This window comes from Polypterus senegalus, chromosome 11 (genome assembly GCF_016835505.1).
Source record: "Polypterus senegalus isolate Bchr_013 chromosome 11, ASM1683550v1, whole genome shotgun sequence".
Lineage (NCBI taxonomy): Eukaryota > Metazoa > Chordata > Cladistia > Polypteriformes > Polypteridae > Polypterus > Polypterus senegalus.
Genome location: NC_053164.1, coordinates 149821729 through 149837838, shown reverse-complemented (window position 1 = coordinate 149837838; position 16110 = coordinate 149821729). Strand labels below are relative to the sequence as shown.

Here is a 16110-nt window from a genome sequence, read left to right as displayed (position 1 = left end):
ACAGGCTAAATTTGCACTTGTATATTAAGTTAACATTTGCATCTTTGGGATACAGGAGAAAACAAATTATCCAGAGAAACCCCACATGAACATGAGCAAAATTGGCGCATACTGTATCACACCCATAATGACTGGGCCCTGAAACTTTGGTAAGACATTGCTAACTACTGCAATGTCACACTAATCAATAAGTAATGCCCATGTAAATTAGAACAGGAGATATAAATTGATAGCAAAGAAAAATATCCCTCTAAAGTGTTTTTCTCTTTGATAATTTCATTTTAAAATACTGAAAATCAAACTGCATTTTTATGTGACATTGTCTATGTTGGAACCAACACTTAATAAGAAAAATAGGAAATATGCTGTTTATTTAAGTATTCAGTTCCCACATTTTAATATATTGTAAGGTCATCTTTTACAGTAATAAAAGCTTTAAGTCTTCAAAGAACTAATCTGAATACACACAATACACTAAGTTGCCTATTCAGAATCAGGGTTATGTTTCTATTCAGGTGTTTTAGTTAGCTTGTATTAATTTTACTTAGAAATTCCTGTTTGACGCATCCCTTGTGTTTATATTATTCATATGTATATGAAAAAAAACATTTTATTTTCCCTAAATCTTTCTGTACTAGATTATGGTGTCTAAACCTGTATTTTGATATAATTTGTAAAGGATTTTTGTAAAGCTAGGTACTGTGTCTATTCATATCTAATTTCTCTTTTTTAATTTTTTGTTCTATAAGTGTTCAGTTTATTACTGTCAAATATACTTTTTTGATTTTGGTATGTTTTAGTTTCTTTCTGAATTTCCATTTATTTCTTCATAATCTCTGTCTCTCAGCCCATTGCCAATTCTTATATTTTACTCTCTTTTAATGTATCTTCTGAGTTACAATTTTTAATTTCATAATTATTCTAATTTATCCTTTAATCCCTATATTATTTCTTTTAAATTGTTTCTCTTAATTTTTTTTGTATGTTATGTGCTATGATTTCTAATTCTCTGTTGCTTGTTATTGTTTTATTGACATGATGTTTAGACTTTTTCTAGGCTTTGCTTAAAATAAAGTGTACATTAATATTTAGTCAAAGTTGTATAGTTTTTTTCCTTTTCATGGTTAATTTTTCCATTTGCTCTGCCCTTCATCATACCTCTTTTTGTCCTGCAGAGCACCTTCCAATAGTACGACAGTAATCCACCTGCTTCATGTTAGTGCTGCCGCCAAGGGAGAGAATGTTCGCTTTCGCTGGCACCAGGAGATGCTAGCTGGTGAAGAAGGCTATGAATCATGCTGGGCACTGGACAATGTCTTGCTGGTCAATGCAGCCCACAGACCAGTGCTGCTGCAAGACAGCTTGGATCCTGCTGACACTACCAACTGGCTATTCTTTCCCGGAGCTACTGTTAAGGTACATAAAAACTTTAAATTTGCAACAGGATGGATGTTGCAAATATAAAGAAGATTCATAATAAGGGGCTACTTCAACCTCAGTCTGAATGTTTGTTGATGTATGTGTGGCAGCATTCACTCCACCTGGAAGACTGCTACCCTTGAGCTGCACTGAAGGTGATGGCAGCTGGAGTGTCCTGAGAGGCAGCCGTCTGTCCATGCAATCTGTTCAACTCTGGTGTGCCAAGATGGCATCTCTGAGAGAACAGTGTTATGGGTGTGGGCTGGACAGAGAATAAGCTGCTTAGTTTCCCTGCCAATGTTTCATACCATCTCTTGCATGCCACCTCAGTCTGCATCTCACATTATATAGCTGAAAGTGCACAGCGTCTCACATTACCCTTCATCCAGCATCTCAAATTAGCCTTGTCCATTATATGGTACCTGTCTTGACATCTATTTCCTTGTGCCTACTGTCTTAAACTGCCTCACAACTCATTCTGTACCTTATATGTCTCTTGCACAAAATATTTAATTGTGATCTACCACTGTGACTACTATATCATGTCTCTCATTACTTAGTAAAATTTCTCACATTGTCACCCTCTTCCAAGTCTCATTCTTCTCCAGTGTACCTGCATACTGATTTGATTAGGTTATTCCCAGGTAATCTCAGAAGCAATCTCCCTAATTCTCTGCTTGGGTGTACCAGTGTTTGAGCGTCTCTCCTTACTTTTTTTACTGGTTTATATTTCATTTGTTCTGTTGTATCTGTTTTCCGCAGCATGCCTGCCAGTCTGAGGGAAATGCAATGTATTTTCATGGGACAGAGGGCTCCGGGTTCAGCTTTGCTTCAACACGGGATGTGGATTTGAGCCGTGAGGAGGGACACACTTCCTGGAGGGAAGATTTTGAGGCTTCACCAGAGGGGTGAGTCTCAGCAATACTCCACAGTGAGGTGTCATGTATGCTAAACTGTTTTGTGGCTGTTTTTGATGCCATGTTCTGTAGTAAGGTATCACCAGTTCTGTAGGGTAGTGGAAATAGTACCAAGGTATAATGTCACATTGACCTGTTTCTTTTTATAGTTGGCAAATACAAGGAGCTGTCTATGGAGCTGACTGTGGCACTGTAGCTTCGGGCCTCTCCCTTGTGTTTCTACAGGATGGTGAGAGGAGAGTTTGTACTCCATTTTTAGATACTACTGCAGTGGGTAACCTGCGACTCTACTTCACAATGGGTAGGTGGTGTGTTTGTGTGCACTATCTTGTCACTTGGTAGAACTGAATGTCGTACTAATAATGGCCTGATTTCCTTTCTTTGCAGGTAGTGGGCTGTGTGATCCCGGGGTTTCTCATGATAATGATGTCACACTTTATGGCAGGATACAGAGCAGGAAGGATCACTTTGTGTTGGATGTTCTATCCTACTCATCTTATAGGGTGCCTTGTCCTTTTTCTTTGGGGAGTGGAATTATTGCTCAGAGGACAGTAGTCATCTACTGGTATTGCTCTCCTGGAGTTAACATTGTGTTGAGAGCTCAAAGCTAAAAGGCTATCCATTAACACAAAAACCTGGCTGCATACCCCAAAAACTTGTGGAAACAAAGAAATATTATAACAAAACAGTTAAATGTACAACACCCAAGCCCCTTCTTATCTTTACAAGTCCTAGAATAACCTTTAATTACAACAAAGTCTAATATCTGTTGTGAATTGTAAATAACACCTTTCAACCCTGTGACATTTATTTTTAGTATTCTGACAATTCAAGGCTTTGCTGACATCATGCACTGAATCCTTGTTGACATCGAACAGTAGTTACCACTGCTTCTTCACAACTGTAGAATCTTAGGAATGGATTTTGGCTTGGGCACCGTCAGATCCATATGTCTCCCATTACATGTTTTTTTTTTTCTCCTTTAGCTACCTTTTTTTTCAAACACATCCGAAAACATCAGTTTATGTTATTTGGCAACTCTAAATTGGCTCTGTATAAGTAAATGTGGATCCATGTTAATGTGCCTTGCAATACACTGGGTCCCTGTCCAGTTGGTTCCTGTATTATATCTAGTGGTACCATGATAGGCTCCTAAAATGGATTACATGAATTTATAATGGTTGGCTTCCGAATCTCATTGGTATTACATCTCATTGGGCTGGTATCAAATCTCTTTTTGTCTTCTTAATCTGTCTCTGATCAGCCATATTTTGCCATATTTCTGTGTTTATTCAGTGCTCCATCCCAGTGTCTTTTCCTCTGTACAAAGGATAATCAAGTTGTGAGCCTGCAGCTGTAAGGGGTGTTCTACAGTGCTGATTTTTGTAAACAGCCAAAGATTAACCCTTTGTACTGAAATAGAAAAAACTTACACTGTTTACCATAAATGCTAGAAGACTGCATGTTTCTTGTTTCAAAATCAAATTAAAATGGATGGCATAAACCACAAAATCGGTTATAGTGCTCTAGTTCTAACACAAGAGTAATACCTCCACTCAGTGTTCATTAGGAAAAATATAACTGGTTTGGTATTATTAGTGCTCCTCCTAATAAGTTGGGCTCAAAACCTTTTGATGACTCGTCATAAAATATATTCATTTTTTGACCTTTTGTTTATCAGATGTTATGATTGTTTCTTAACCAGGTATGCAGCCACAAAAGAATTTACCTGCTTATTATGAAATGCAGTTTTTGATAACTTTCTGTATTCTCCTATTTTTCCTTGTCCTTTGTCATAACCCCATCTGCTCTTAGTAATAGTCATCTACTACGTGCACTTCTCCAGTTTGTTGTCATTGTCTTATTAATTATGCATTATGTTGTCTATCTTCAGACCCCAACTCTGGTATCAGTACCAGTGCCTACAGAGCTGCAGTCTTCAGCTACACAGTTTTGTCTGGAGCAGCGTAATCATGCTGGCTTGAACCACAATGTCTGGGCTATCGACTACTTTCATCTGCTGCCAGTATTGCCAGTTTCACAGTCCCACATGATCCAGTTCTCCATCAACCTGGGTTGTGGGTCATATCAGCCTGCTAACAGGTAGCCACTCTTCCTCCTTGTTTTTTTTCCTAGTGGTGTCATGGTTGCTGATATGTACCCTTCTCCTTACAGTGTTAGCCTAGAATTTTCCACCAATAGTGGTCGCATCTGGTCCCTGCTACACACTGAATGTCTTCCAGAACTCTGCACAGGTGTACACCTCCCTCACAGCACTGTGTATTCGTCTGATAACTACAGTGGGTAAGAGAAGTGACCTCAACCCTCATGTGAAATCAGCATCTCAAACTGCTACATCTAATCCTTTATATATCATATGTCATATTTCCTGCAGATGGAGCAGAATTACCATCCCCTTGCCTAATGCGCCACTAACAGGCAGTACACGCTTCCGTTGGAGGCAGAATGGGCCAGGTGTAGGAAACATGTGGGCTATAGATAATGGTGAGATTGGGAAATATTAGATTGAATTTCAGTGTGATACTCTGTGTTTTGATTTTACAACAGGGAGCACTTCACCTATCTTTTCTATTATGTGTCCTAATTTCTTTTAGTTTACATTGGACCATCATGCCTTAAATTTTGCTCTGGACGTGGCCAGTGTACCAGAAATGGGTGCAAGTAAGCATGTGCCGTTTATGACCAAAATCAAAATCATTATGCAAAACACAATATGCTTAACATTGAATAAAATTTGAATAAAATTAATTATCTTTAAGATAACATGATCAGTTTAACTCAGACTGGAAACAGACATTATACAAACTGTACTATTAAAAAAGGAGACTTCATATTGAACAATAGAACTGTGGCAAAATTCCAACATATAGATTAAAATCCTAGGTATAAATTTGCAGTTTTTTTAAATATTTCAATTTCAGACAGGACACATGAAACTAAATGCTATTATGCATATAGCTATAATGTACAAGACGTATAGGTAGAAAATGAGTAATGAAATTAATTACTGTGTGCAAACTACAATAAATTTAAACTTGAACCTAAATCTAAGTATTTAGACTCATGAGGTGATAGTAAATTCGGTTATACTGAATAGGTTAAGCTAATTTATAATTCTAGCATAAAGACTAAATGATTATAGTATACATACAAGAGACTAGATTAATTTTAAATATGTAGACTAGAGTGCAGAAATCAAAGTAACTCTCAGCCTGTTTTCTCAAATAATAAAACTAAGTGTCAGTGTTTTTTCTCTCTTGAGACTAAGTTCTAAGAAATGATGAGCACTGTCATTAACTGGTATGCTGGGACTTGCGCCTCTTACAGGTGTGACCCTGGCTTTTCTGGTCCTGCATGTGAGTTAGCTTCTCAGACTTTCCCAGCCTTCGTTTCTGAGAGTTTTCTGAGCCCGAGATTATCATCCTATCACAACTTCCAGTCAATTCGAGGAGCAGAAGTCAGCTTTGGATGTGGTGTTCTTGCTAGTGGAAAAGCACTCGTCTTCAGTAAAGATGGTAGGCGCCATCTCGTTACATCATTCCTGGACAGCACACAAGCCAGGTATTGTGATATGCGTGTACAATAGCGTAAAGAGGTAATTAGTTATCAGAGACTGCTACAAACTTTTTTCATTTACTTTTCATCATGGTTGCATGTATCCATACTAATTGGGCTCTTAAACAGTACTAATTTATGAATCAGGTTGTGTGAAATAATCAGGTTTGATCTCAATCCAAAACACTAGTTAGGATGTAATAAAGTGATCATGTCTACAGAAGGTAGGTTCAATAGAACCCTTCCTCTCATACCTGTATGCTTGTAAGACATAACTCATTTCTTACTTAAAAGTCCTTTCTCGGTTTTTAGCGGTGATCTTTGTTAACTAAGGTGTTTCATACAACGTGTTGTACCTGAGCAGGAATGATGATCTGTTTTTCTGGGTGATTAGATTCAATATGTGTGAATATTATCTACAGCCAAGGGGCCTATGCAATGAAGAAATGAAAAAAGAAAAATCAGGGAATATTAATATGTAGACTTCAGCAAGAAAATCTAATTTGATTTTTGTGCTTTCTGGAGAGTGTCAGGGAGATTTTAGATTTTGGGGTTAAGAGAACCATAGTGTCATAATATAAGCATCCTTGCTGTCACTAATCTGTAATTAAAAGCTGAGAAAATTGGAAAGTGAAATGAATAAACACGAACATATTATCAAATACACTTGAAAGTGTGAAAAAAAAGAATTTAATAAGTGAAAAGATGTCAGTAAATGTGGCAATGGGGTCCCTCTGTGAAAATACTTGAATTTTCCTGTTTTGTGCTAAACCTATCACAGCTAACCCCAGCATAAAGAAACTAAAATCAATAATTCAATTAAACATGTGAGGCAGTAGTTCATACCACCTACAGTACTAACATGAACACATGTTTTTCACTATGAACTAGCTGTTCCTTCCTGGATTATAAGTAGCAGCAATGTCTCCAACATAAGATGTACACCTGTAAAAAATTGAGTAACACTACTTCCTTTCCACTTTCCTCAGCCTATATGTGCACAGCATTGCCTTTCTGCTTTAGTTCTCATCCAGCTTTAAATCAGAGTATGATCCTGCCCCTTCTTCCCTAGGCACTGTGTGATTTGTAGACATTCAAAGTAGTTTTAGTGATATTTTTAAATATGAATGTTAGTATTTTTATGATAATTGATTCCTATCATCAGAGTCTGTAAATATGTAGTATTACTCTTGTGGAGTATTAGTAACAATATAATAGGAGGTGTCGGTTGCACTTTTCTAATACTTATAATGCATACAAGTGCAGCACTTTTAATTTGTTGACATCAGCCTTTGCTTCCTGTTCATCAGTGTATTCTAATTGCCTCAAGTTGATTTTGTTGGAAATAAATATACTGTAAGTGGCACACTCCTTCAGAATCATAGAAAAGAGGAGCCTTTTTAATGGCTGTTTAATACAAATCAGTGATCTAGCAGTCATCTGCACAGGGAGCCAAAATGATTGACTTTTTGCTTAAAATTCTTTCTCATGTCTTGCCCTTTTTCATACAGATATTTGCAATTCACCCTACGTCTGGGCAGCCGCAGCAAACTGAGTACCTGCAAGGCTCCTGACCAGGCAGGAGAGGGTGTCCTGCTCCACTTCTCCTTTGATAATGGGATCACTTGGAAACTCTTGCAACATTTTTCCTACCGAGGCTTTCATGAGCCCAGGTTAGTCTCGCATGTTTATGGGATGCAGAAACTCACCGATTTTATTAGGTACACAGTGACCACTAGGCCAATAATCAGAACACCGAAGACAGCCGCTTAGACATGCTGACCATCACTTCAGATAACAGAGAAGCACCTCCTGATCTCCACCACCCCGGTCTGAAATACAATTACCAGTACTTCTCATGGCAGGGTAACATCTCTTTTCAAGTACTGATTAGCCCTATAGAAGCATGAGACATTTCATTTTGAAACCCTGGCAAATGTTTGATGGATGAATACAGGCCCTTCAGACACATGTGATGCAAACTGTTGGCTTATCACGTTGGAATTGCATACTACCATCTCTCTCTTTGACTTTCCTTCAGAATTGTGTCTGTACAGCTACCTGATGAAGCTAAGAAGTTTGGAGTCCAGTTCCGCTGGTGGCAGCCCTACCATTCAGGTCGTGGTCAAGATGTGTGGGCAGTGGATGAAATTATTATGACCTCCATTCTCTTCAACAGCATCAGCCTAGACTTTAACAACCTGGTAGATGTCACACAGTCTCTGGGGTTCTATTTAGGAAATGTTCAACCTTACTGTGGCCATGACTGGACACTTAGGTAACTATTTATTGAATTTTGTGTTCATCTGTCTGCTCTTTAATTATAACTGCACTCCTGCTGTTTTCTACCTTTGAGTCAACTGCACTGACTCCTAATTAAAAGCTTATGTCCCAGTGGACTAGTTCGGTATGTGTCATATGCTGTATTATATAGGGCATTTACCTAGAATGTAATGCATAAAACAAATATGTCCTGTGAAAAGTGTATTTCACTTTGATAAATAATATTAGAAGTAGCAGCTGATTTCAGTCATCTGTCTTGCATCTGTCAGTTTTTCAGGCGACCCAAGCCCGGGTTCAAGTATAAGGTATGTGGAAACACAGTCCATGCAGACAGGTGCCTCCTATATGATCCAATTTAGCCTGGTAATGGGCTGTGGAAAGGACTTTTCCCCCAACATGGACAACCAAATTAGTCTGGAATACTCTACCAACCATGGCCTCACATGGCATCTGGTTCAAGAGGTAAGAATCATGTTAGATAGGCGTAAAAATATGAAAATGCATAATGAATGCAAAATGACACATTTTTGACAAGTGAAAATTAGTTTGATATATGAAAAACATGTTTACTTTGTTTTAGTTTTGGTGGCACAAGTTGTCAGGTGTATAACAGATAAGCCCATGTATATAAAGTGTTAAGGCAACAGAAGGCAATGTAAGCAAATGTTAGATATCATTTATGTGGCAAGTTAAACAATCTACAGATCTGAAATACATATTTTATACTGACACTTGAGTACTTTTCCATTATCACTCTAAAATGTATATGTACTAGGCTTGCCTTCCTGGGATGCCCAGTTGTCCTGAGTTTACCTCAGCCAGCATTTATCACCCCTCGGAATTTGCCAGATGGAGAAGAATTACTCTGCCACTTCCTCAGAAGACTTGGTAATTATCCTAGTTGTTAGACTACTGATCTGTTATTGGTGCTGTTGCATTCTTTGTTCATATCCTGAATGCTTGCCTTTTTGTTACTAGATGTATTTTCATTTCTAGAGCTGTGCATGTCCTCCTGTTTATCAGCCTATGACTTGTTGAGTCTAGCATTTTCCCCAGCCTATATTCCTATTAGGCTTGGACTCATTGACAAACTGCTGGTAGGTGGGGGCATCAGTGTGCTTGTGTAGAAGGTAGGCAGTGGAAAAGAAAGTTTGCATATAAACTTAGAGGCAGCAGTGATAGTGGCGGGATGGAAAAACTACTTGAAACTTTTGAATGTTTTCATTTTCTTATTGCCCTTTTTATGTTCTGTCTGCAACCTGTTGGTTATACAAGGGAGACATGCTTTCCAGATGTTTATTAGATGACAAACTTCCCATTGCCACTGTATACCCAGGCATGCAAATTGACAAGTTTTTTTTTTTTGTATTTCAGGTCAAGTGCCACCCGCTTTCGCTGGATTCAGAGCTACTACCTGGAGCAAGATGAGTGGGCTTTGGACAATATCTACATTGGACAGCAATGCCCTCATATGTGCCATGGTCACGGCTGGTGCAAACATGGTGTATGCAGGTAAAAGCATGTTTATGTAGCATTTAAATGCTTTGTGAGCTGATATGCTATGGATTGAAAGCTGCAACTTTTATTTATAATATGTCCTCTCTCTTCCTTTGTTTGTTGATTTACATCCATCTTGTGTACACCTTATCACCTTCTGTCTCCCTCTCCCCATTTTGCTTTTGTCTGCTGTTATGTTCTCCTGCTTTTCTTGCCTCAATGTGCCTGGCTCTTTCTCTTCCCTTACCCTTCCATTTATGTGTTTTTTAAACTCCTTACTTACCTTATGCTATGCTCTTCTGCTCTCTTTGCTCTCTCTCTCTCTGTCTCTTTATAGGTATGTGCATCCTATACTAATTTTTGCTTTGGCACTTCTGGTTTTACTGAATTTCCTCCTTATTTTCCTTACACTTATCCTAATCATCACAGCTGTGACGATGGTTTTACTGGTGTGGACTGCCAGCCCCAGACATCCCTCTCTTCCAATGTCATGTCAGACTTTGAGTTGAAGAATACTCTGCACAATACCTGGCAGGAAGTTATAGGTGGTGAGATAGTGAGGCCAGAGGAGGGTTGTGGAGTTATCTCCTCTGGGTCATCTCTGTACTTCAGCAAGGTACCATTTAACCACTCCATATTCTATTTTCATGGTGTTTATCCATGAGGTGGGCTGAGGGAATGCTTCAAATTTACAACTGGAAATCAAAGATAAGTGCGAGTCATGTATAATGGCTGTTGGAAAATCTCTTCTTCTTCTTTGTTACAGGCAGGACGCAGACATTTAGTCAGCTGGGACCTGGACACCAGCTGGGTGGACTTTCTTCAGTTCTACCTGAGGATTGGTGGGGACACAGCAGAATGTAACCGGGCTGATAGTCGTGAGGAAGGCGTGCTGCTTCAGTACAGTAACAATGGGGGCATCACCTGGGGACTTCTCGCTGAGATGTACTTCTCTGACTTCATTAAGCCTAGGTATTCAGCAAGGGGGGTGTTTGTGCCAAGGAATATAAACGAGATCAAATGAAAGACTTGAGGTACTATGGTGGCAGGATGTGCAGCAGAGTACAACTAACAACAGCCACAATAAAGAGAAATGTAAGAGAGTGATATTTCCAGAATATGAAATAGAAGCTAGAGAGTGCAAGGGACACATAGTGCTGGGAAACCAGCTTGAACTGAACCTTTCAGTATTAGTGTCAATTGCTTACAGAATAATGGATGTACTTGGAAACACTATGATACTATCCAGTAATGCTTTTATTCTCTTCTCTATTTTCCAAAGATTTGTTTACTATGAGCTACCTGAAGCTGCTCGAACTCCATGCACACGTTTCCGCTGGTGGCAGCCACTGCATTCTGGAGAGGGCTATGACCAGTGGGCAGTTGATGACATCATTATTTTGTCTGAGAAGGAAAAACACATAATTCCAGTAATTCAGCCAACATTGCCTCAGGTAGCTGAGCCCATGTATTCCTTTACTGGCAACTAGTTGCTTTGGGGGTGGGGTGGGAGGTACTGCTGGGTCCTTACAATGCCTCTTTGTGATAATATTGCAGAACTTCTATGAGAAGCCTGCCTATGACTTCCCATTGAACCAGCTAAGTATGTGGCTAATACTTGCTAATGAAGGCATGGAGAAAAACGCCAGTTTCTGTGCCAACACTCCATCTGCTATGGTATTTGGAAAATCTGATGGTGATCGTTTTGCCATCACTCGGGACCTGACACTCAAACCAGGTTACACCCTACAGTTTAAGGTAAAAAAGCAAAAGTATAACTGTCTAGCTCTTCCAAGGGATACTCCTTCTTGTTTAATAGCTTTTGGATTGTTGTCCTTTCATGTATGTATGAACTTCACTCAGGTGCTCTACCTGTCATTTCCAACTGTACCCAATTTTTTTCCTGGATGTGTACAGCACTCAACCTTTTATAAAACAAAGGATGAATACCCACAGTCTAACCTGAGATGCACATTGCTTACCATTTCTCATCTGCTGAAGGCTGTGATCCATCATCCTCTACTTTCTCCAGACTTATTGTTAAACTTGCACTCCTTCAGCTCTCATTTTTATAACACAGCTGGTTTACTTATGCATATTTGTGACTGTTGAGTTTCATCTTTCTTTGTAACAGTCTACTCTGTTTGACTGTTGATTGTCCAACTCTGGCTTCTTTCAGTTTATTTTGATCACACTAAATTTTTCCTCAGCTTAACATTGGTTGCTTCAGCCAGCATAACCCAGCTGCTCCAGTGCTTTTGCAGTACTCTCATGATGCAGGCCGCAGTTGGTCACTGGTGCAGGAGGGCTGCTATCCAGCATCCCCTGGTGTCCGTGGTTGCGAGGGAAGTTCCCGGGAATTACGGGAGCCAACAAGTTACAGTGCTGGAGATTTCGAGCAGTGGAGTCGAGTCACCATTGTTATTCCTCGTGCTGTGGCTGCTAGGTAGGAATAGGGGTGAGCCAGGCACATGTTGACACATTGTGGTAAGCAGACAGTGATTTACACTTCTTGTTTTTCTTACAATATTATATTCTTTTTCCAGTAAGACGCGCTTTCGCTGGATTCAGGAGACCAGTGGCCATAAAAGTGCTCCACCCTTTGCACTAGATGGAGTCTACATTTCGGAGCCTTGTGCTAATCATTGTGGTGGGCATGGAGACTGCATTTCTGGTGTATGCTATTGTGATATTGGATACACAGGTAACTGCTTCCACTTACCAGTTTGTTAATGCTTGCACCAGTTTCGCTTGTGTCACCTGTCAGTTGATCCTATTCATGCACCCAGTCCAATTTTCCATCAGCTCGTTGACATGACAGCTTCATAACCTCAGTCTGGCACATGCTAGTTATATTATTCCTCTGTTATTACCATCAGCACACTTGATCTGTCAATCACACTGCATATGTTCCAATCTCCTACTGTCTTACTTTTATTATCCTCCTCACCACAGTCTTTGTTGTCGTCGAATAACTACAGCCTGTTTTATTGCACTTGTCATTTTCAAACTTCCTCATAATATCCTCTGGTTCTTTCCATCTTGGCTTACCTCATGTCTTCACCTAACAATCTCACTCTCTGTGCCTGTGTACTGGTGATATTTATTTTTCTGAGAAGGATCCTGAGCACATCCTGTCTGTGTAACCTGCTTTCAGTGGAAAAGGGGACCTGTGTGCCCAAAGTGCCAAACCCCAGCGAGATGATGGACCACTTTGATGGGAAGCTTAGCCCATTGTGGTCACAGATCACAGGCGGTCAAGTAGGGTCTGGCTGTGGGATCCTCAGCGATGGCAAGACACTATATTTTAATAGCCCTGGACGTCGAGAAGCCAGGACTGTCCCCCTGGACACTACAAACATCAGGTTAGAGTGATATCTAATATTTATAATATTAGTTTTCAGGACCCTAATACTCCCTATATGTCAAGTATTTTAATTCATGATTCCAAGATCTTTATTTGTATTAGCATCGCAATGAGTCTTCCAGTATGAAGATTTTTAAATAGCACCAATATCTCATCTCATCTCTCAACAACAGATCATTAATCATGACAGCATCTCATTTCAACAGGTAGTCAATGGTATCCTGGATATAAGTTTGTCCTTTCATGCCAATAACTCTTGTTTCATTGATTAATTCTCTCAGGTACTAACATCACATCCTGTCTTCCTTTAACAAAATTTTTGCTGGTTGCTGTATCTCATCCTATTCATTAGCAAAACCAGATCTTTATTGGTACCAGCATCTCATACTGTTCCCACTGACAGGAGCCCTACTGCTTCCACCATTTCATCCCATCTTACATTACCAACATCTTTACTGGTACCAGTACCTAATATGTCATTCTCATTCTCTCACAACCTCTTGTGACACCAGAAAGGAGAGTGATAGCCCCATCCCCTTTTTGGTAAGTTTCATTAGAATTATCTGGATTTCCTACATGATGGTTAGTTTGAGCTGCTGTTCTGTGTGTGTATGTTCTGCAGATTCATCCAGTTCTACATTCGTATTGGAAGCAAGAATCTTGGGTCTTCCTGTAACAAACCAAGGACCAGGAATGAAGGTAACTTCCTAACTCAGATTTAGGTTTCTTTAAGAAACCATGGGATTTTCTAGAGTGAGACCTTCAAGATCCTCATTTTCTTCACTTTGGAATAAAACATTTATTAGGATTCTAAAAGGGCACCCTCCACCTCAAACATCAAATTCTTTAGCATTTTGTACCTGGAATGAGACATCTCTCCTCCAAAATACTCACCCCTTAAGATTATAGTATACATTTAGTTTTGTGAATACAATTGAATGTTCATCATTATCGAGCTAAATGTCTGTGTCTGCTAGATGTGTAAAAGTTATGTACCGTAACTGTATATAATGACTTAATTCAAATTCATTAGTACTAGCCGACCCGCAGCGTAGCATACACCGCATAATTATTCATTGATGGGTGAACACTTCCTGAAAGACACAGTTGTCCAAATGGGGTGGGTTTGAGGATACGACTGTGAGTGAATGAAAAGATGGAACTCTAGAGAAAGCAACATACAACTGTCCATGACTGAAAACTGGTTTTGGCAGATACAGGCATATCTTTTTGAAAGTTTGGCCCTGTGCCTTATTAATTTTCATTGCAAAGCCTAATCTAACTGGAAATTGCATGTAAAAGTAAAAGGCAAATTTGAATCTGATGGGGTCAGGGAAATCAGGGGAATAAGGACAGTTTGTGATGTAGAAGCTGTGATAGTTTTACACTCCAGTACATTTCGGTGAATGCCGGTAACAGTCAGTCTAGTGCCATTACAGAGACCTCTTGCTGGCATGAGGTTCTGAGAAGCATGACAACTGAACCAATTTTTATTTTGAGTTTATGCAGAGGCATGCCAGTGGGAGTAAGACTTAAGAAATTCTTTGGGGAACGACAGTTGATCTACGGGATCATCTGTGACAATGGAGTCAACGCTGGTGAAAGTTACTTCATCGGTAGGGATAAGTTTCAGTACTTGTTCATTAAGGTGTAGCGAGTCTTCGTTGGTGACGCTTAATATAGCTCGCATACTGAGTTGTTCTGGAGTGACAGTTGAGAAGTCGATGTCGCCATATAGTTGTTGAACGGGATCAGAATTAAAAGGAAAAGAATGTGAAGGTAATGTTACAGCTGTTCCGTTTTTCCCGTCTCCAGCATCAAGGAGCCATTTTACGAAATGTTGTTCGTGAGGAAGGGCTCTCATATTTGTCGTCAGTGTAAGTACATGCATGTGATGCCATAAAGGTTGCTTGTTAATGCAACTGGCGACAGTAAGTGCTAAGGAGCCACACATAATGACAGGGATTATTTGTTGGAAATCTGCACCCAATAGTATTGTTTTCCCTCCAAATGGCTGCGTGTCACCCGTGAGGTCACGGAATAACCTGTCAACTGCCTGGAATGCGTATGCCTGTGTCATTAGCACCTTGTCCCATATTATCAATTTGGATTGCAGAAGATGTTGAACGTGTGGCGAGGTAGGTTTGATGTTGCATGCGGAAGTAGGAGTCAGCTTCAACGGTATTTTAAAAACGGAATGTGCAGTACGTCCACCCGGTAACAAAGTTGCAGCTGTTCCTGTAGATGCTATGGTTGTAGGAATGTCTCCCCTAGCTCTGATGATATGAATCAGGGTTTTGCAGACAAAGGTTTTCCCTGTTCCTGTGGGACCATCTAAGAAGAAGTATGTTTGTCGCGGATGGGAATCACTGTATGCAGCGTGTAAACATGTGTTTGGTGAGGTGTTGGGGGCGGGCACATGAGCAGGTAGTGCGCATGCCTTGAGAGCGAGGGAGGACGCGGGAGGAGGGTTAGAGGACTTGGTCGATTATATATATGTATATATATATATGTATATATAGATTCCAAATTTCCTACATACATTAAAATGCTTCTTTCTTCTTCTGGTTTCCTATACAGTAAGACTCCCCACTATGTTTTATTAGATCTACTATACAAGAAATAGAGACTTAGACAAGTGCTGTTCAATTGAATACTTTGCACAGTTGTAGACTTTTAACTTGTGGTCTAGTGTTGACTACTTCAATAGCTGAGAACAAGCTCTAATTTTCTTCAGTCATACTGCCATCTAGTGGCAGAGGGACCATTGGACAACCAGTTTGAAACTTCTATCTCCTGTGAGAACTTTAACAGCTTTACAAAGTGCTTTGAGATTTTCCACACTCTAAAGGTCTCAGTATAGAACAGCAACCAATGAGATATAATAAAGACTTATGAACATATGCAAGCTTGTACAGATTTATAACTTGTTGCTTGATGACAAGTTTCCAAAATGAGTAGGTATGCTTTCCTTTAACACTGGCTTCTACCACACATATTTTAGAAAATGCCTATTGTGTTCAGTTCTTATTTTGAGTTGTGAATTTTCTT

At 39.6% G+C, this 16110-nt stretch overlaps 1 protein-coding gene across 2 annotated transcripts in view; it reads left to right on the top strand.

The window, feature by feature from the left end:
- The window catches only part of reln (reelin), a 163565-nt gene that overhangs the window by 81551 nt on the left and 65904 nt on the right, over positions 1 to 16110 (top strand). For both annotated transcript variants that reach the window (XM_039769861.1, XM_039769860.1), the window contains exons 10-31: positions 1176 to 1416; positions 2182 to 2327; positions 2486 to 2637; positions 2724 to 2839; positions 4231 to 4439; positions 4512 to 4640; positions 4732 to 4841; positions 4952 to 5018; positions 5685 to 5918; positions 7424 to 7585; positions 7954 to 8190; positions 8465 to 8657; positions 8971 to 9083; positions 9570 to 9707; positions 10122 to 10308; positions 10459 to 10664; positions 10975 to 11146; positions 11250 to 11450; positions 11903 to 12138; positions 12239 to 12396; positions 12850 to 13057; positions 13682 to 13758. In XM_039769861.1, the coding sequence (XP_039625795.1) occupies positions 1176 to 1416; positions 2182 to 2327; positions 2486 to 2637; positions 2724 to 2839; positions 4231 to 4439; positions 4512 to 4640; positions 4732 to 4841; positions 4952 to 5018; positions 5685 to 5918; positions 7424 to 7585; positions 7954 to 8190; positions 8465 to 8657; positions 8971 to 9083; positions 9570 to 9707; positions 10122 to 10308; positions 10459 to 10664; positions 10975 to 11146; positions 11250 to 11450; positions 11903 to 12138; positions 12239 to 12396; positions 12850 to 13057; positions 13682 to 13758 (3692 nt within the window). The remainder of the gene's footprint in view (positions 1 to 1175; positions 1417 to 2181; positions 2328 to 2485; positions 2638 to 2723; positions 2840 to 4230; positions 4440 to 4511; positions 4641 to 4731; positions 4842 to 4951; positions 5019 to 5684; positions 5919 to 7423; positions 7586 to 7953; positions 8191 to 8464; positions 8658 to 8970; positions 9084 to 9569; positions 9708 to 10121; positions 10309 to 10458; positions 10665 to 10974; positions 11147 to 11249; positions 11451 to 11902; positions 12139 to 12238; positions 12397 to 12849; positions 13058 to 13681; positions 13759 to 16110) is intronic.